General features: G+C 36.3%; 1 protein-coding gene across 1 annotated transcript in view; it reads right to left on the reverse strand.

Annotated features, from left to right (window-relative positions):
- The window catches only part of Nrg (Neuroglian), a 119,806-nt gene that overhangs the window by 26,178 nt on the left and 72,035 nt on the right, over positions 1 to 21,593 (reverse strand). Inside the window, exons 13-18 of the mRNA XM_089096452.1 lie at positions 17,823 to 18,002; positions 15,401 to 15,635; positions 12,414 to 12,532; positions 8,735 to 8,921; positions 6,102 to 6,330; positions 1,305 to 1,511 (exon numbers count right to left, since the gene is read on the reverse strand). Coding sequence (XP_088952578.1) covers positions 1,305 to 1,511; positions 6,102 to 6,330; positions 8,735 to 8,921; positions 12,414 to 12,532; positions 15,401 to 15,635; positions 17,823 to 18,002 — 1,157 coding nt within the window. The remainder of the gene's footprint in view (positions 1 to 1,304; positions 1,512 to 6,101; positions 6,331 to 8,734; positions 8,922 to 12,413; positions 12,533 to 15,400; positions 15,636 to 17,822; positions 18,003 to 21,593) is intronic.

Raw genomic sequence — 21,593 nt, forward strand, 5'->3', positions numbered from 1 at the left:
TAACTGAATGTTTATCAAGCTTAAGCTACGTAGCAGGGGGAGGAAGCGAGGTGGTTTACCGTTATCTTTCTATGTCCGTTGCGTCGTCGTACACCGAATTTTCTACAAAGGGCATTAAATCAATACGGAAAGTATAGATTTTGACAAAGTTTATTCACAACTGGACTACGAGCCGATTCTTTACTGACAAGGTGACAACAATGGGGGAGGAAGGTAGACCAATAACTCTTCATACATTAAAAGAAAAATTTACTTCATTTTATTTGGCATAGCACAAAATATACAAAAAGGTGCATTTAAAAAGACTTTTCAAAGAATTATAGGACGCAGAAAAGCACAGCCACGCTTGATAAGTAAAAACAGCTTTATAAGAGCAGAATCTAATGCCAAGTTCATGCACATATGGTTCCCTAAAGGGAGAAAGGATTTTGAATTTGAATTTTTTCCAGAATTCTATAAGGTTGTTAGAAAAACCTTAGGCATTTATAGAAACCTTTCACTCTAAAAAAAAGAAACAACGTCAAAAGTTCTTTTTTCCCTTAAAAACTTTATACGAGTCATTTGCCGTTGAACTTCGCATGAAATAAGGCATTGGCTTGGCAGGTCCAACTTACTTGGTTATTTGAAAAAAGAAGAAGACGCAGAGAAGAAAAAACACAACCACGTGACCCTACTACCCTCACAAATATTGTTTCTCCTATGTTGTAAGCCCGTGGGTGGACTCAAATAGCTTATTTATAACATATATTGAACCCAGGTGAAAAAACAAACATCAAGGAATGAGAAAAGACAGTGATAAAGAGTAAAACCCGAGCCACATTATAGTCAACTCTGTCAACAAAAAAAATACAGAAATTTACGAATAGCATGACATTTTTCTTTATTTTGGCGACACACTCGTATTTCAGAAGCGGAAAAGTTAGTTTAAAGAGTTATGCAACCAACACTAATTTGTGTCCAACTGTTCTCTACTAATACACTACTACGCTTTCTTTACTTTTGTCAGATTCCTGTCAAAGATAGAAAACTGCTGTTGTAAGTTTTCATCTTTTTTACTTCTAAAATTATGCCTTAAATCTCGGCTCTGATTGGTCAGTCAAAAATTTTATGCCTGAAGGTGGAACAATGTTCAACTCAAGAAATTACGAAAGGGGAACATAATTGGCGGTGTAGTCGTGCCTAATTTTGATTTTAATGACAAATGTGACTATAATATGACCTGGGTATAAAAAAAAAGGAAAAATCTTGAACCAGCAAAACAATGTTAAGGTACTTAGTTTAAATAAACAAAAATGAGAGAATACCTGTATTGCGCATAGAAGTGGGAGCCAGGTCTGCCATCAACATTGGGATGCCAAACTAGTTTCACTGCGGGGAATCCACTGTCACTATTCACCTGATACCACGTAAACTTAGGCTTATCTGGCGCTACAAACTGCTGACTTTGCGTAGTTCTCTCTATGAAGTATTTCTCACCGTCACCAACGACAGTTGTTGCACGTATTTCGATTCTAAACAAACATACTTTTTATTAAATGCATAAGTGACATAGATAAGCCATATTCACTAACGATTTACTAATTAAATTTTAAAGAAAATTACTTGGAAACAATTATTACTGCTTTCTCTAAAAGAGGATATTTCAGAATGAAAAGTAAAAGATAGGCTTAAGATTAATCTTGGTAAGTCAGATTTTGTCATTTTTTCCTAATCTCCTGTTTTTTATCCTTGGATTCATGAAATTGTAACGCATTGTGGAATTTTAAAGCGTGCTTTATCGAATAAGGACCTGGGGGTTTATACTCATGAGATTCTATCATTCAAGTGGCAGGCACAGACTGTGAGTAAAATTTTGTCTCGTAACCTAGGAATAATTAGAAAACTAAGACATCTTTTCCCAACATATGCCCTACGCATGGGCGTAGGCAGGATTAGGCAGCATATTGTCTAGGGGGGGGGGGGGGCAGTCGTTAGTGTGATGGAATTTTATCAACTGCTTCTTCCAAACCATCTGCTTTTTCAGCCATATCTAATATAAATTTGAAGGTCTAGGGGGGCAGCTGCCCCCCTCCCAACGCCCATGGTCCTACGCCTCCTTTATTTTCCCCTTGTCCATCCATATATTCTGTATTGTAGTAGCGTTTGGCTTGGTACATTTGCTTCCATTGGCCGGCCTGCACGTGTTCTTCAAAATAACGCTGCTGCAACCCCGGGATTCGGTACGGAACGTCTACGAGCAAATAAGGATACTGCCAGCTTTTGGACTACGAGAGCTATATACACTTTTGTTTATTTTTAGACTTCAACATGGCACAAATCTTTCATGTTTTGACAGTTTAGTTAATTTGAGATCCACAATTATGAAACTCGATCCTCTGGAGAGATTAATACTCCATTGACTGTTTCGACCCGCTTGACATTTTCTGTGCTTCATAGGGGGATTACAAGTTGGAATCATCTCGATCAGAGTGTTAAAAATAATTTGATATTTCTATGTTTAAGAGTGCAATTAAAGAAATCCTTTTTAGTAAGTAGGAATTCTTTTTTTGGGGAGAGGGGGGGGGGGGCAAACAAATAAATATTTGAGCAGCTCATTATGGCCTCTCGAGGATTGACCATAACAGTAATATTGAGTTTGTTTTGTTTTTGTTGCTAGGTTTGTGGTGCCAAATAGGATGTAAGTTTTGTCTTGGTTTTTTCATAATTTATTTAGTCCTGTATTATTTTTTAATGTATTTTTGCCACCCCTCGGACAAGTTTTTCTACTTCTCTGGGTGGTTGTTAATACTGATGTTGTTGTTTTTTTGGTTAATAAAATTTATCTCTCCCTCTCTAAGATAGGATCTGAGTTTTGGGTTAAGAGTCTAGAATTTTCTGAGCTGTATTTAGAAATTGCCCAATAAAATTATTTTTCTATTACCGTGACTAAGATTTTACGTACATTGGATTTTTGGTTCTATGTCAATTTCGAAAAGAACTAACGTATGGTGGACTATATGGTGCAATTAAGGTTGTACATTATGCAATATCGGAATTCAAGATATTTACTCCAAAAATTTCTATTACAAGCCTCGAAGGGCCGAACCCGCATTTCAGTCATAAAAAAGCACGACAACTAAAAAACTGGCAGACAATTCCAGAACAACAAGATCAGAATGACAAATCATCCTTGGTCAAAATTTTAAACTGCAAAACGTCAGCAAGAAAAAAGGTAAAAACTGATAAAACTAAAAAATAAAAGAATGAAATAAAATATATATTAGAAAAAGTTTAAAATATGACATATAAAAAAGGGAGGGGGGGGGGGACAAAACAAGCAAACGAACATAAAACTTGGGTATCATCAGTAAAAAATAACAAAAAAAGGAAAATAAGCGGTTTATGTTATCAGTAATGAAGGGGCCAAAAGTTTTTTCATATCTGGAGGTAAAGCAATAATAGGGGACAAAACAGGAACGCGTTCAGAAACAGTCCGTGGCAGGCGGTGTCTGGGTGCGGAGTGTCTTCGGGGAAAGCACGGGTGGGGAGATTTGATACGGTTTCATAGTATATAGTTTGAACAAAGCAGCAACCTCTCAAGAAGTTTTGTTCGATCCTAGCTACTAAATGCACTTGACATATAGGATGCTTGTAGCTCCATAATAACAAAAAAGACCACATCCCTCATTAGTTCCTGAAGCCCTGAGTTGTACCAAAAATTACGTATTTATTTGTTCATTCACCTATTTTCTTCCTTATGGTACTGCGGGTCATAGGATTTAAATCAATAGGACCATAGCACCCTTTCAAGCATAAAAACCGTATATGCAGAATTTGACGTCTAGAATTACATATCATTTTCGTAGTATTAACCACGAGAAATGAGAAAAAAAAACTGAAATGTTAGAGATTGTATTTACTCTGTGTATACGTTTAAAGGAGCACCAAAACCGATTCAATTATATACAAGAAGAAAAAATAACTAAGGAAATATCAAACATAAATAGAAACAAATCAGATAACATTTTGATTTCGTTTTTCTAATTTTCTGAACTTTTCAATTTTGGCAATTTAGAAAGCACTATATATAATAAACAAGCATTGCATGAAACGAATGGACAACAGCACATATGAATATTTGATCAATAATGAATAAGTTATTACCCTTTCCCTTTGCTACAACAGACAATGAATTGACCTAGGACACAAACACACGCAATACAAAGGAGCATATAATTCGATCGATAGAATGAATAATTCATCTACTGACCATTATTTAAAACCGTAATTATATCAAATTCGTCAAAAAAAAAAAAAAAAAAACAAAAAAACAATGAATATAAATAATAAATAAAAAAATGTGTCTATAAAAAACAGTAAATATATCGAGAAAATAATATATATTTTTTATACAATTTTTTTTAACATTTTCATAAAATGTATGTTTTGAAAAGCTGATCTTCCAAAGAATCAACACAAGCTGTAATCATGGAGACAACCAGTTTGAATTTCGCGAAGGCTTGGGCGTGCAAAACGCACACGCAACTTTTTTGCTACTTTAGATCACTATCGGGTGCTGAAAAAGAATCTGTATGTTTGTGCGATTTATATTTCAAAGGCGTTAGATTCCATTATTTATTCATAGGCTATTCTTTCTCTAGCGAGAAGCGGAATAAACCCTTTTCTCTGCGGTCTCTTATGGAGATGGTATGATAATGCGTCCATAAGAGCACGGCAAGGTAGCCAGCTTAGCAACCCCAGCACTGTTCGTAAAGATGAGAAACAAGGCATTTTGCTTAGTCCAACTTTTTCCAATAATGTGATCCGAACTATTACTAAAAACATTCCTGATTGAGCCCTATGTTGATGCCAGCCACCTCTGTTACGCAGACGACATTCTTCTACTATCAGACGATCTGCAAGTTATCTCAAATTTAGTTGATATAGTTTGCTCTGGTCTTAATGAGATCGGCCTCCAAGTCACTCCCTCCAAAACTGAGTTTTTCGTCAACGGTTCGTCTCAGCAACCTCCCATAACTACCAATGTTGGCACAGCAACTATATTCCCGCATCATCTACTTTGAAATATTTAGGTCTCCCGTTAGGCTCAAATGTTAAAATTACCAAATCACTTGTTATCTCAGCGTTGACAGAAAATCTTAGAAAATCATGCGGGCTGCTTGCTCAAGTTGAAAGCAAATTCCACAAAATAATCCTGGGCAGATTTTATAACACTTTTTTCGCCCCACCTCTTTTCTTGGTCCCATTATGGAGTTTTTTTTCACACTGCTCACACTGTGTTTTTCACACTCCAAAGCTGCCGCTTTGGACTCGTAACCGGAACGTTTCCAGCAGATATGGCGTTTTGATATTTACTTCAAAAATTTCAAACTAATTAATATTAAAATACTAACGAACAACTTGTTCGCTAGTATCCGTCGATGGCAGTTCTATTTTTTTTTTGGATTTTGTGCAAATCGCGGAAATTGGAAATTATTCGCTATATTTGTTTTAATTCTTATAATTTTTGGCTTTTATAGACTTTTATTTATCTTTTATTTTTTTTTATTGGTTGTTGTTTTTTTCACATTGACTTTCCACATTTGTTTTGTAGATTTTTTCTTCGACATTTTCCTTGAATATATTATTTTTTTCAAGCTGAAGAAGAGCGGCGGTTGTCCTCTCGAAATATTCGCTTTGTTTGTTTTTTCAGCATTCTCATTTGACCTTAAAAACCCTCATTTTTTATTTATTTTTTCTTTCTTTATAATATATATATATAGGTCATAATATTTCTAAAGATTAAAACAAGCATAACTCCTTAAATATATATGATTTTTTTAAAGGGTGAAAAAAAACCGTAATAAGAAAGAGAAACGAGCAAGCATACACAAAAAATAGTCCTGTACTTTGCAACTAACAGAAAGAGAAAACCTAGTGGAATGTTTTGTTAATTTTTGAAATGTTGGGGATAATAGTTTTTTCACATCTGGAGATAAGGCACCAAACAGGTGGACATTGTAGGAAAGGGTTGAAAAGCAGCCTGAATAGGAAGCAGGTTGAGAAGCAGCCTGAATTTCCCGAAACGATGCTAAAAGAAGCGATCAATTCAAGAGGTTTACCTGTATTTGGAACCAGGTTCTAGGCCAGCTAATTTAGCCCGTGTGTGCGTTGGGTCCGTGATAGGTGGTTCTCGTTCTTGAAGGGGCCCTACTTTAGTACCTTCAACTTTTTGATAGAAGAGACGATACCCAGTTAATTTGCCATTTGGTTCCTCTGGGGCTTTCCATATAAGATAAAATGCGGATGAGCCCATTGGGATGGCTTCTAGCATATCCACTGCTCCAGGACCTGGAAGAAAAGACGTGTTTTTTTTTACTATGGCTTACAGTCCTAGTTTAACAAATAAATGTATGACACTAACTCTGCCGTAGACTGGAGTTCATAGTATTTTTTTAAATTGGCAAAAAAGATTTCGAATTAGCAAGTCAAAAGTGATATTTTCTATATTAACGAGTGATAGTTACATTGCCTATTTAATTAACTCCATAAAATAAACACAGGAAAAGACTGAGGAAACTTTCACATTAATTTTTTTTCCCGACCCTATTGCGTCCATCGTGAGTGAAAATTTTATCATTTTTTTCCTTAGTTTATTATAGAGAATACATTCCCTAAATTTTAGAATTGGATATTAATAATAATAATAATAATAAAGAAAAAAAGAAAAAAGACAAACCCAGTCAAGTTCTTTGATTTTGAAATATTGAATTACTTTTAACCAATTTGGCTTGGAAACGGCTCACGCAACATTATTATTAACACTCATTATAATCTGGCATACTTCCACTAACATCCTCAGTCGTATTTAGTATGGAAATAAAAAGGAAATAGTTGTTTTAGAAGAACGTTCTAACATTTGATGTCTTTTGAAACCTATAATCTGTGATAAAGACAAAAATAGAATTTCACCAACAATAATTAGCAAAAACTCTAGTCAGCACAAAGATAAAACAAATAGCCTAAATCAGTTGTTCCTAGCCTTTGCTAGCCATATCCACTCCCAACTATATCTAAAATACAAACAGATCCAAAAACAACTCTTAAATACCCTTATAAATTAAACTGACATCTGCTCGCGATGGTCGATGTTTTCCCGAATGAGAATAACGGATCTAAATATTTCTAAAATGTCGGTTGATCCGGCGACAGTCTATTGAAGAAACTGGGTGTCTAATTGTGCTTTTCTTTTTGCTTATAGGTCTTTTTCAAATGTCTCCTTTTTATTTCTTTATTTGTAGTAAAAAAGTTAGGTTCGAATTTATCAACAGCATTAATTTTGTTTGTTTGAATTTGAAAAGGACAGTACAGTTTTGATAACTTTTGCAAGATCAACAAAACGAGTAGATGATACGAGTTTTTTCTAACGAATAGATAAATATATATTTTGCCTGTATGACCATTAGCTCAGCGAAAAAGGAGAAAAACTAAACACAAATCAGCAAAATAACTCGCAATTAAAAACTCCTCTGCAAAATTCAAATTAATTTTAAAATGTTTTATTATAAATTATTTTTAAGGTTTTAATTGAGCTTCTCTATTTTAGTGGGATTGGCCTGGCCGTTTTGTCAAAATATTTACATATATTGGTATTGTTTACAAAATCTCGGAACCTTGGTATTATTTCCTTTTGGTGTTGATATTTTAAGCGTTAAGTTTAAGTGTTTCTAAGTTTTATTGACTTTTTCTCTATATTGTACACCGAAAAAATAGTAAAAGACTGAAGAGGAAAGAGTCCGAAAATCTCCTAATTATGCCCCATAGTAAGGAGCACATTCTAAAAGCGAAGTAAGAAGCCGCTGTGGCCAGACTGAAGAACTATCCTCCACCATCAACAGACGTCGCCTCAAACTTCTCGGCCACACCTTTCACCGACCCAAAGGTATGATATGTCAAGACGTCCTTATTTGCGAGCCAGTACCGTCCTGGAGACAACATCAGGGAGGACAGATGAAAAATATTTGGAAAAAATCCAAGAAGGACCTTGACCCATGAGGAGGCATCCGTAGGCATGGTAGGAGATGGGCCCGAGACTGGCTGACGATCACTGGGGAAGCTTCAACCGACAGATCGCAAAGTGGTCGTCAGACGTAATCCCAAAGTAAATTGGTGCCGGGCAATAAAGTTCTCCGTCTGGTTCCCACCGAAAGTAAAGTAAGCAAGTAAGCATATTGCAAAAGTAAAAATCCTTCAACGAGGTATATTGAGCTATGATGTTTAAAAGTGTCCAAAAGAACCAAGTATGGAAATTCTGGCTAATTATAATTAAATAAGGAACACAATAAAACACAAACATCTATAAGAGGCCTATGTGTTTGAGGGTTAACAACATTCTTTGGGCAATGACAACCAATAGTAACGTAATACTTGATGACACAAATTTCATTTGAACAAGCACCAGTTTTAATAACAAAGGAAAATCGGAATTATATAGCTGATAAGTTTATTTATTTTTACATTTATTATATGTTTTAGTTCAAGTTATTTTACATTTGAATAAAATTTTGTGTGATGGCAAGATTCACGACACCGTTAATTGTTGATGGTATGTCGCTAGTCATTGCAATAGATACGGCTCTCATGGGTGTTGACCCCATACAACAGAGATTAATTTGTAAGATATGACACTGTTAATGCCTTTATACCTACCCTAAGCAAAGGGGCTAGTCACCCTCAAGAGAGAAAAAGAACTTACGTCCTTCTGGTGTTGTAAAGGTAACTACTTCAGATGGAGGCCCTTTGTAAGCTGAATTGATAACTCGAACTCGGACTCTATTTAAGGCATGTGGTACGAACTTGTGGACTAAAGCATTTGTCGAATCCTTAGAAACAACTACTTCACGTGCTTGTGCTTCTGTTTCTTTATCTGTCCAAGTTTCAATCTAAAACAAAAATAAATATAAACAATTACTTATATGCCGCAGTAAGCATGGATTTACAGCCCAAGTTCATTTCCTTCAAACATAATCATAGAGAGTCAATTGGGGCAGCAGAACGGGGGAGGGGGAGGGGCAGTGCTCCAGTTTTCTTTTTTGCCCCACCCCCCACCCCATCCTTGGATTTTGAAGAATACCTTTTTAGGGGTACTCTAATTGATAAATGCCCTTTTTTGTATCTTCGTCGAAAAAACTGAACAATACAACGAACTTGCCCCCCCCCCAAAGATACTGAAAATACATTCTGCCCCCCTCCTCCCACCCACACAACATTTTCATGAATTGATGCCACTGAGAGAGAGAGAGAGAGAGGGAGATAAAGCATTGATAAATGGGGAGAGGAGATGAGAGAAAGAGAAAGGGGAGATAGAGCATTGACAAAGGGGGAGAGAAGAGGGAAGGAGAGGGGAGGAGAGAGAGAACAGAAGAGAGGAGAGAGAGAGGAGAGGGGAGACGAGAGAGAGAGAGAGAGAGGAGAAGTACAGACAGGGAAAGTGAAATTCGGGAAAACCTCCTGAAACATGCACAGTTACACGAAAAAATGTAGAAATTATATATTATACAACTTATCTCTATCACCGTTTTAAAATACATTGTTTTTGAAAAAGAAAACTACCTTTTGTCATTCACAGACAAGTGTTTTTCTTTTTCGCTTGACTCAAAATTTTTCACCTATGTTTTTAGGCATTCAAACACGTCGTCACCAACCGTACAAATAATAATTACGAGTCAAGATTGAACTTTACCTCCAAATTTCTTTTAAATTTTGAAATATCTGACTTTCAACCAAAATTCCACGTTTTTATTTTAAACGGAGATAATAATCGACATTTACTTGAAGAGGATTTAATACCTTCAATCATTTTGCGACTCTCATCTTCGGCTGACCGTTTCAATGACAAAGGGTCCATGAGCAAATTCTCCAGAGTACTAGTCACTGTCGAGAGATATAGAGAATTTGCGGTTTGATAATGCAATTTGATTGAAAAAACAATGAAATTTTATTTCGCTGTGTCAGCAAGGTTCTCAAAGCGGGTAGCACCACAGGGGACACCCACAGCTGCCAAATTGCTCAAATGATATTTCGTTTGAGCTGATTTTTAGCGTTTTCCTAGCAGGTATGCTGGAACACTTTTAGGGACTGCCCTTTCCTAAAATTCCAAAACAAAGTTCTGTTCGGTTTAATCGAAAGAATACTCAAAATTTCTAACGATGTAAGTTTCATTAAAACTGAATATCTCCAGGTCAAAACAGGAGAAGTTAAACGGCTTTTCTAAGATTTTCGGGAAAACAGTTGTCAGTTTTAGTTTATTGTCATTTATTCGAATCTCTTATCCAAGCTCTACAAGTTATGGCAAGGCCGCGCAAATAATTCTATACAGTTTGGCAACACAAAATGAAAAAAATTATAATGAACAAGATCAAGATATAATGAACAAGAACAAGATATAATGAACAAGAACAAGATATAATGAACAAGATCAAGGGGTGATCCTTTAAGGTATTAAATAAAAAAGAATGAGTTGTTTTAACTGAAAGTAAGGAGCAACATTAAAACTGAAAACCAACAGAAATTATTCCGTATATGAAGGGTTGTCCCCTCCTCAATACTTTGCTCTTTACGCTAAAGCTGTTAACAGTTTAAAAAAAAAACTTCCTATTCTAATTAAACGGCCCCTGTGTTTCAGTAGCCGTTATTCTAAAAAAAGGACAAATAGTCAAACTTTAGCGTAAAGAGCAAGGTTTGAGGAGGGGGCATCCTTTCATATATGGAATAATTTCTGTTCATTTTCAGTTTTAATATTGCTCCTTACTTTCAGTAAAAAAAACTTGTTTTTTTTATATTTAGTTTCTGATCGTTTTTCAAATAATACTGGTAAATCTGGCTCGCTCTCCATAAAATATACCCTTCCCCCTCATGGGGAACTCCCGCGTGGAAATTTCATCCAGCGTAAAGCAGCCGAGTGGATTGGTGCGCTGGTTTTAGAATCCTTTGTCCGAGAGGACGAGGGTTCGAATCCTAGTGTACCCAATTATTTGGTTTGGGACGGGGGTCAGTGGCGTGACTCTGTAAGCTCAGCCAGAGTCGACCCAGCTTTACATGGGTACCTGGAGGAATCTGGGGAAGGTAAACAGGAAGGGTGTGCGAAAACACAGGATGGTTGGCCCCCAATCCCTCATTGCACTTCCTGGCTGAAGGGCCAAGAAACGGAGATCAGAACCGTCGGTAGGGACTGTAAAGTCCAATGCCGTATTCTTTGCCTTTTTTTAAAATTACACCCCCTGCCCCCTCCGTTAAATTCCCTCCAGGCAGTTCCATCATCGCTGAAAATCCTCCCTCCCCGTAAAGTTTTTTGCGGACGATTCAGCCTGAAAAAGTCTCCTTAGCATACTTCCATTTGAAATACTTTGATCTCTAATCGGTTTCTCGATCAATCCGGAAATGCCTCTTTCCGTGGAATTTTTTTCTCGGAAATCAAAAACGCAGAAAATCTCCACATGCAAAATTGAGTTGGCAAAGAGAATGTAAGACAATTGAAAATAACTTCGTAAAGGAATTCTGTCAAATCCCCCCATGTAAAATTTTCCCTGCAGAATTCACCCCCCCCCCCGGAATTTTCCTTCCCCAAGGAAGATTCTCCCTATGGAAATCCACCAAAGCACAAAATCCCCCCCCACGACAAATGACTGTATAATTCCCAATAACAAATACTATTCGTAAACAGTGAGCGAATTTCATAGCTTGCAGGCCTCTCACCACGGATTGTGGTGGGTCATTTTACCCCTAAAGACATAGTTATTTGATCTTTCAACTAAATTGAGCAAAACGGCGTTTTCAAAAATTTTGATCAGATAACTTTGGGAAAAAGATGGCCGTAAGAGGGGAGGGAGGCCGGGGGGTAGTTACACTCCAATATTTTTGGTCACAAAAAACGGAATTAGAACTTTTAATTGGCGTTCGAATGCACCCTCTCCCGATCTTCTAGGACCATTATTTCAATAGGATCACCCCCGGGAATAAACACGCATCCGTGATCTGTCTTCTGGCAAAAATAGCAAAATTCCACGTTTTTGTATAGAGGCGTTTGAAACTTCTACAGTAGGGTTCTCTGGTACGCTTAATCTGATGGTGTGATTATGGTGTCATTATGATTCCTTGAATTTTGGGGATCATTTCCCCCCTATTTAAAAAATCAGGCAACTTTTCTCAGGCTCGTAGTTTTTGATGGCTAACATTAAACTTGATGAATCTTATAAATTTAGAATCAGCAAAAAAAGTTTATTCTTTTGATGTATCTATTGATATCAAAATTACGTTTTTTAGAGTTTCGGTTACCATTGAGCCGAGTCGCTCCTTACTTACATTTCGTTACCACGAACTGTTTGATCGAACCCAATGAATAAGAATAAGTCAATATGAGATTTTAATAAGCTTACCTGATATCCCTTGAAATGTCCACGGACATTAAAAGGATTTATTGGGTTCCAGCTCAATAAAGCACTTTTTGCGTCAATAATCTGCTTGAGCGTGAAGTTCGTAGGAGCATCTAAAGGTCCTTCAATGAAAAAAGAGAATTCTCTTAGAAATTATATTATTAATTATCTTTTATTTTTCTTTCATGGAATCACAAAATAAAAAAAAACATTTAATACCAGCCGCAAACTTGTTTTCATTAGTCCGCGATGAAGTTACTTTCGTTGTTTGACGCGTTTAGAAAAAGCAAAAATCTTTTTTTATATCGAACTTTTATAATGGTTACTCTTCTAGATACTATTTCATCTTACTGCCAGATATATGTCATGATTATGGCTATACAAAGCAGACTGAAACTGAGTCCAAAATAATATCTATGTCTCCACATCATGCCTAGTTAAGGCGAAGTCTTTTTCTCCATTTCTATGGCAGCAAAAAATATGCGAGCAATGGGTGCACAGAAGCGGTCTCTTGCATTAGTGATGAGCTCCCTTCAGGACAGAATGCAGTGTGTATTTCCATTGTTTGAAGGTGACTTGATCTCATACTGGTCTAAACTTACCTGTGGAGCCCCTCAGGGTACAAGACTTGCTGGTTTCATATTTATCTTCCTCATCAACTTCCTCCTTCAGAATTTCGAAGAGCGACTCAAATTCGTCGACGATTTATCATTTGTCCTCAAATACCTCGTGAGAGAAGGCGTAATCGAACGTCAGTTCAGCGAGACCCTTCTGGCATCCTTCTCTGAGGACTGTGAACGTTACAAGCTGACACTGAATGCAGATAAATCAATTATCCTCAGGTTTTGCCCCTTAAACCGTGATCTGGAATTCCCGTAAGTCCCTTTCCCTGTTGTTCCATCTGCAAAAAATCCTCGGAGTCACATGATCGATGGACTGCACATTCACCGAACACGTGGAGAAGTTTATTAAGGCTGGCAATGCATCACTTCAGACCCTTGTTCTGATGCGCAGGTTTGGCTGCGACACTCAAAGCCTAAAAAATGCCTATATTACGTATGTGAGACCTCTACTCGAATACGCCGTCGCTGTCTGGGGACTTTTGTCCAGAGCACCCACTACCTTTGCGATGACTTTGAATCTTTGCAGAAACGAGCTGTTAACATAATCGTTGGTAACAGAAGTGACGACTACAACAAACTCTTGCAAGAACTGTACCTTGAATCTCTCAGCGACAGACGATTATCACTGATCATGTCCCTCGGCAAGTCACTGCTATCTTCGCCCCATCACAGACTGATCCTCCCACCCGATGCTCCTGTTAACCAAAGAACCAGATCTCAGTCGAAGCTACAACCCCCGGTCTGCAGGACCAACCGCTACAAAAACACGTTTGTCCCCTTTTTCGTAGAAGCATACAACAAGACTTAGTGTTATTTGTATTCGCGTGTTAGTGTTCTTATAGTGTTATTTGTAATTTTTTTTTCCATATTGTTGTAAAGACGACATAAATTAGCCGTGGCTACGCTGTTTGATCTTAATAAACCTATGTCTATGTCTAACTTGTAATAAAAGGCAACAAAACGATGGCAAGTTCTGACACACTGGTAAAACGGTCTTTCGCTTGTCAACACATAAGTCATAGAAACGCAAAAGCGTTTGCGATAGAAATACGAAACCGTCAGTTTGTCGTGTTTCTATTACGAAAGTTATAATGTTATGCACATCATGCGGAAGTCATAGTGTTATGAAGTGTATGCACAATGCATAAAACTTCCTCACTACCTTCCTCAACAAGCACAGATACAAAACTAGGCGCTAGTACTAGACTAGATTACTTTTTGCGGCGTAAATAATCGTTTAAAACGATTACTGACTAACTGATCATTATGAAAACGAATAGATTATAGTTAACACATTAATTTACATGAATCGAAACAATTATACGAATACGTTTGTTCCCCATACAAATTAAGCACTATTGAAATAAACTGAACGTAAAACGAACTCAGTGAATGAACTAAACTTGAATGAACTAAGCTTTTCTAAACTTGAGGTCATTGTGCTTAAATCAAACGTCACTGACCAAATTGATTGACGAATTACGTCATTATTTTTCTTGACGCGGGTTTTTCTAAAATCATCTTTTGGCCTTTTCATCTTATTTTACAGACAAGAGGACCCTAGACTGTATGTTTCCACATATGATAACGCACTTCATTTCCGCAACAGCTGGCAATCCAGAATTTTTTCGGAAGAAAACACATTTTCGAGTCGGGGTGGGGGTCAAGAAAATAAGATAAAAACCCTAAAGATGGAAACTATGAACACCCTGAAAATTACGAGGTGAAGCAACCCCATACCCTGTTACTTAAGTCCTGATATATGCTTCTGATATAAGTAAGTAGCTTCTGATACACGAAGGGCTTATAAGTCAATTAGATCTTTGCTGATTTTAATGTATAAGTAAGTAATACGGTAAAGTTCTACCAATCCGAACCATTTTTCTTCAGCCAAAATCGATGTGCATCACAAAATTAGGCATGCATTAATTTATTTGGGAGTGGGAAGGCGGCAGATCCATCAAACAGGGTTCAAAAAACTTAAATAAAACACAAAAATGACACCATAAAATTTCGAGGGAAACAGGCACATATACAGAATTTTTTCTGAGGGGAAAGAGGCCAATAATTAAAAACAAAGCACTTCAATTTTATGTTTTGAAAAAAATACCCATAAATTAGGGAAAATTCAGCATTTTAGTAGGCCCCGGTCAACACCCCGTTCCGGTTACGTTCCTGATGGGAAAGACGTGAGAGATGGAATTTCCCACTGCCCACATTCGACATTATGTATAGAGAAATTGTCTTAATCATGATGGTTCAAGCTTAAAATTTATTCAGACCTCCCAGCGATCAATAAAGTAGCTTTAAAATAAGAAAACTAATAGCTAATATAAATAAATTATAAATAAATAAGTGAATCCTTACTATCTTCACCAGACCATCCATTGACTTCCTGAGCAGCAACATTAGCCTCCCCTCGCTCATTGATAGCAACCACTTTAATTCTATATCTTTCAAAAGTCGGCTGATTCGGGATAACAAAAGAGGATTGCTTCCAATCTGTTACATCTTCAATGTTGAACGATGAGCCATCAATATCTCGACGCCAATATACTCGATAGTAAAATCTAGGAGCGTTGTGTTCTATCTCCGGCATTGGCTAAATAACATAAGACAGTTAAGGAGACACATATAGAGAATATACACATCAGTGTACAAATATTGTTTGGAAGGCCCCCCCCTCCCCCAAATAGATTTCAAATCACTACTTAAATTTTTTTTCGTGTTTCGACACCACTACCCCCAGGATCAAACTTGTATGCACTTGTGATAATACCCATACTATTTACGTGATTCCGTTCTACTGTACTGATACGAACACGCGGTGACAGCATTTCCTACTTGGGATTTTCTGAGGTCATCCCTTCAACCCCGAAAACCATGAAAAAAAACTATACAAAAATTTATTTCAAACGTAATACCCTTTTTCCTTATCAAAGTAAAAAGCATCTGCCTGCCACAAAGTCTGGACTCTTTTCATCAGCTTTTTACTGGATTATAATAAAAATCAGGCAGTAACAGTTATACCTATTGGCAGGTGAAAATTCAAGCAGGATGACGGGAGATGCGAGGTAATAACTATAAATAAAGAGACATCCTGAACCTTAATGGAAACGGAGGATTGTTTATGCCTAAGTAAGCTTAAATTATAAAATTTACAACCTATGAAAATTGACATCCATAATTTTCGTTCTTGCGTCAAGTTGCGTCAAAACGTAAAAAAAAACGTTTATGGGATAACTACTCATTAATGATTTTTATATAAATAACGCTAAGTTAATACAACCGGTCGGATAATTTAAAGCCATTGCATTGTCACTTCAGTGATGCTTTAAATTACGAAGCTTTGTTCAAGCATTCAAGAAAGTTGATAAAAATAAAGATGTGTCATTCTGAAGGTGAAGCCATCGATTCTGTTGAACATTTTAGTTTAGAATCCAGTTCTTATTTCATATTACGAACCGGTTAAAGTGAGAAATTAGGTGTCACGAAATACAAATGCCCCTTGATTCACCTACAATCACCCACAGCAAGAGGATTCCCATATTATGAAAGGAAATAGGTAAAATGATAAAATCCTAAGCCCACTTTGGAGTTTCGAGGAAAAATGAAACAGCACGGGTAACTAAAAAATTAGAAAATGGCACTAGTAAAAAAAAATATCACCAACGCCATCTAACGATCGGCGTTAACTGGCCTTTTCCAAACTTCCAAATTGTATTTATTTTTTCTTTCGGAAATTGAGACCACAGATTGCTGGACTAATTTTGCTAATTATATCAATTTCACCTTGTTTGTACACTGAAAAAATGCACGGGTTCGATCCCTGGCGTGGCCAGTCTTTTGGTTTGGAACGCGGGTTAGTGGTGTGACTCTGTAAGCTTAGCCAGAGTCGACCCAGCTCTAAATGGGTACCTGGAGAAATCTGGGGAAGGTAAGCAGGAAGGGTGTGCGAAAGCACAGGATGGCTGGCCCCCAGCCCCCCATTGCACTTCCTGGCTAAAGGGCCACGAAACGGAGATCAGCACCGCCGGTTTGGACCTTAAGGGTCTAGTGCCGTCATACTTACTTACTTGCTTACTATACTGAAAAATGATAAGAACATAAAACCTATAGTTGGTGTGATTTTTCTGTTGACACTAGTGTGATCTTTCACTCTTTTAAAATACCCATACTCTTTGGGAATAACAACCAGTAAACTGGTACAGAAACTAGTTTTCATATAGCTCACAACAGGCATGCTTTTTATGACGCATTTGCTTACCATTGCTTAACTTTTTCAACTCTTGTCACAACCAAAGACCTCTTTTTTTCTCGTAGGACGCGTGACCAGATTCCCTTCCAAACTTATAAGATATTACATTATTTTCACGTGTCTAAACTTATTGCTATACAAGTAAATAAATGATTTTGTCGGCAAAATACTAAAAAAAAAACAGTTACTTGTACAAAAAAAAACAAAAAACAAACAAACAACAAACAAACAACAGAATTGAAAGCGTCCACAAAACACAGCTTAAAAAGCTTAAAATTGAATTGTTTTTACGATATATCCTTAGATTCAATTATACTACTGGAAAATTTGCTTTTACCAAGTAAAACATACCTTTCGATTTTGACCAATCTCCTGCCTAATCGACGAGTTGCTTAGGAAAGAAAAGAAAAAAAAATAGCCTAAAATTCCTAAAATCCTAATTCGACACAGAAGGTTTAATAGTTGACGCAAGTTAATGATGAGTGTATGGCCGTCGTTAGATATTACACACACTCTTGAATAATTACTTACAGTCCAACGGATTTCCAAATTATCTGGGGCAGTACCACGACCTTCGACGCCATCTGGATTATGATAAGGAACATCTGGTGGAGTACTGCAAACGTCGGAATGTACGGATGGCAAAGATGGCCCAATCTTATTACGCGCAATTACTCTAAATGTATAGTTGGACCAAGGAGACATTGGAACCTGAACAAAAGAAAACATAAAAGAAAAAAGAGACAGAAGAACTTTCTTTCAGGCCAATTCGAAAATTGGTATATAGATGAAAGCATTAACTATCATGAACACAAGCAGTAGCTATTTAAAACCTCTTAATATTACAGGAACAGCAAATGATGCTGTCTAGTCTCCATCATTTTCTATAATCTAAAATCATCGCTACCATAGAAAATGAAACAAGCTGATAAATTATATATTGGTGTCTGATATTGTTCTAAGACTGGAATCTAGAATTCAGCATTGCATCTACGTGATTAATGTGATGTGATCTTCCAAAAATAACTTTAAGTCCTTTCTTTGTATTTTCTTCTTAATTTATTTCTTCCTTTACTCTCCATTTAAAGGAATATATCAAGACGTAACATGCTTTATATTAAGTGTACTGCAATATCTATTCTCGACACTAAGCTTTAATGATTAAATTGAGACAGTGATAGATTAAAGCCAAATTTCACCATATAATTCCACACATACACACAAACATGAGTTACACATACTTTAGCTTTTTTTTTCTTTGTAAATATGCAGAGGGCCAGAATTTGAGTTTCAACAATTGCGGCTAGAAGCTAACAATATGCTCACCAGCGACTCTTTTTATTTTGATTGATTTCATTAAGTTTCCAAAACACAAGATCATCCGCAAACTAATGTGTGTTCAATCACACTTTAATCTTTCTGATCTCGGTTATCTTGCTATTCCCCCCCCTTTGAGAAAAGGGAGATGGCGCTCAATGAAATTTTCATTGTAAATTCTTTGTTCTGCTTGCGCTCCCTTAAATAAAAGCTTAGTAAACGGTTTTTGGGAATTATATCAGAAGGGTAAAAATATCAGATACAACCTTTTGTCGTAGCAGAGACAATATCTGTGTTTTGCTAACTCAATAGAAAAATAAGGGAACTCGAGGGACAAAACTACATGATATAATAAGCAATAATCAATAATCCCTCAATTGATGCTTGAAACTTAGTGAAAATCATTGCATGACACTTAGTGAGAAAAAAAATTGTACTTTTGTCACTTGCAAACGCTAATTTTTCAAGATTTATAGGGTTTAAATGGTAGCCGGCGTTTACCCCCCCCCCCCCGCCGTGTTTTAGCTAGTTTCTTCGTTACTTTAGAAACAAATTTGGGCTATAGATTTGCAATCATTAGGGGGGGGGGGGTAAAGTATAGCGAGTCTGCGTGCAAAATGTGTTAGGTATAATTATTCTGCATATTATGGAGTGAGAATTGTTTTCTGACTTCAAACTGCCCAAATACTTTACCCCCCCTTATGTGCAAATATATAGCCCCAGTTATATATTTCCCATGTATTCTGTCACTTGTCTTTGTCTTGTCTTGCGCTAAGCTGAAAGAAACTAACAAAGAAACTGGTTTGTTCTCGAGTTTTACACACAGCGTAAACTTGAGTGAATGGCGCATAATTCACACTTACCAAAATTCCTTCCCCCTACGGAAATAAAAACAAAAAAATTCAAATAAAATTCTCAAATTTGGCAAGCCTTATTTTCCGGGAGGCGTGTTTTCCAGAGAGGGGGGGGTTAACACCTAGAACCGGTTTATACTATATTCCAGATAGATATGGCAATGCTATCGAATTGTGAAATAGGTTATTTGTGACTTCGGCTAATAGCCTTTTCTCATTTTATCCGGAATTTCGAGAAGAAGGTAATATTTTTGCAATTTAAAGTTTGAAATAATTATATATTGTAAAATTTATAAGAATTTTGTAACGCAAAGGAATACTTGGTATATTTTCAAACTCTGGTTAATATCAAGTTTTTTAATATTAGTTTTTTGATAGTTTATGTCATATTATTTGTAAATAGAATATTTTTCTTTTCTTTTATTATTATTTTTTAGCAAAGGGGATTTTTTCTTTTTTTTTTAGCTTCGCTAAGGGGATTTTTATTCACCTTTTTTACAAAGAAAATGAGATTACCTTCTAGTTTTTTTCTACACATAGGGGCTAAAATGAAACCATTTACAAATAATATTCTAATTAGAATAATATAGCCTTTTTTGACTAGTTACTGAATTTCTCTTTTACTTTTGGAATTACTTTTTCTAACATTAACATTTCCTCCAACGCAGCTATACTGTCAGCAAGATTAAGAGTTGATACTGGGCTGGTAGTAGGGACTGCAGATGCAGTAGACGCTTGCCTTACATCACTCTTTTCTCCAAAAAGACTTCACAGCAAAGAAGCCACATCAATGAAATTAAGAAACAAAAAGGCATGGGGAGCATATAACTTGGGCTTTTATTGCTGTTTTCTATATAACTATAGTTGAATACATATATGTGTGTTTATGTGTTACCTGTATGCATCACTACACTGTTTATCCAATAGCCAAAAAACTTCAGGAATTTATTGAGTACATTCTTTCGAACGATTTATGTATACCCCCTCCCCACAAGGCCCTCTAAATATTTCACATGCTGGCTGAAATTAAAAACACGTGAACATAAATACTTGACAGTTGCTCTCGTTCAGATTATTCACATTTCTAGATATTGATCGTCCAACCACGCCCGACGGGTAAGTTAACAATTCTAATATAATTTTTCAGATATTTTTAAATTCAAAATTATCATCGGTATTTTACATGCAGAGAGAATCTTCCATGTCGGGATAAATTTTCTTCAGGGGAGGGGGGAATTTTCCATGGAAGTTTTCCGCATGGGTTAATTTTCAGGAGGGAAAATTGTCCAAGGAGGAATTTTTCACATAATTTTAATCTTTAAGAATACGATCATTTTATTGAATGAATAAAACTTTTGATTAAAAATCAAGATGTTCATACATAAGTGCTAGAAATAGTTCATTTTCTTGTTTGTTAAAAACGAGGGATCAAGATTAAGTATGAGATACGGTATCATGCTTCATGATATTCAGCATGATATCATGCAATAAATCAGCAATGATTCAGCATGATATCATGCTGAATTATTGAGTCATCGTCACTGTATATACATAAAAAAGAAAAAGAAGATGGTCGTTTCAGCTTACAGTAGCAAGTTATTCTAATACGTTGTAAATTATTTTTGGTCATTCCTATCACTACCTCCTATTAATTTTTGTTTCTTTCTTTTGTAATTGTTTTTCTTCTTTTGTTCTTATAATTCCAGGAAACATTCTTCCCTGTTTCTTTTTTTGTTGGGGGGGGGGGGGGTATGTGAAAAAAACAGAGACCCGCCTCTCTATTCACCTATACTTAAAAGTTTATGTTCAGAATACTTTCTTTATTCAATTAAAGTTCAAAAAAGTTCGATACTCAAATGATTTTAACTAAAAAATGTAAAGCGATTCCCCACTCTAAACCCCAATAAAGTCTACACAGAAACTTAGAGACAATCTCCCCACCATTGAAAACAGCTATGCATCTTCTTTGCCCCTTTTTTTCAATGTTTATTTTTAATAATCAATTTGGCACACGAGTTTCTATAGTATTAAGTAATTTATTACATGAACAGCCAGGCTTAGAAATAAAGAGATTATATACCAAGGGTCCCCCTTCCCTATCTCAGAATTGTTCACAGACCTAGCATCCAAG

The sequence above is a fragment of the Artemia sp. Qi Xiang Cuo genome, chromosome 11, assembly GCF_049724085.1.
Source record: "Artemia sp. Qi Xiang Cuo chromosome 11, ASM4972408v1, whole genome shotgun sequence".
Lineage (NCBI taxonomy): Eukaryota > Metazoa > Arthropoda > Branchiopoda > Anostraca > Artemiidae > Artemia > Artemia sp. Qi Xiang Cuo.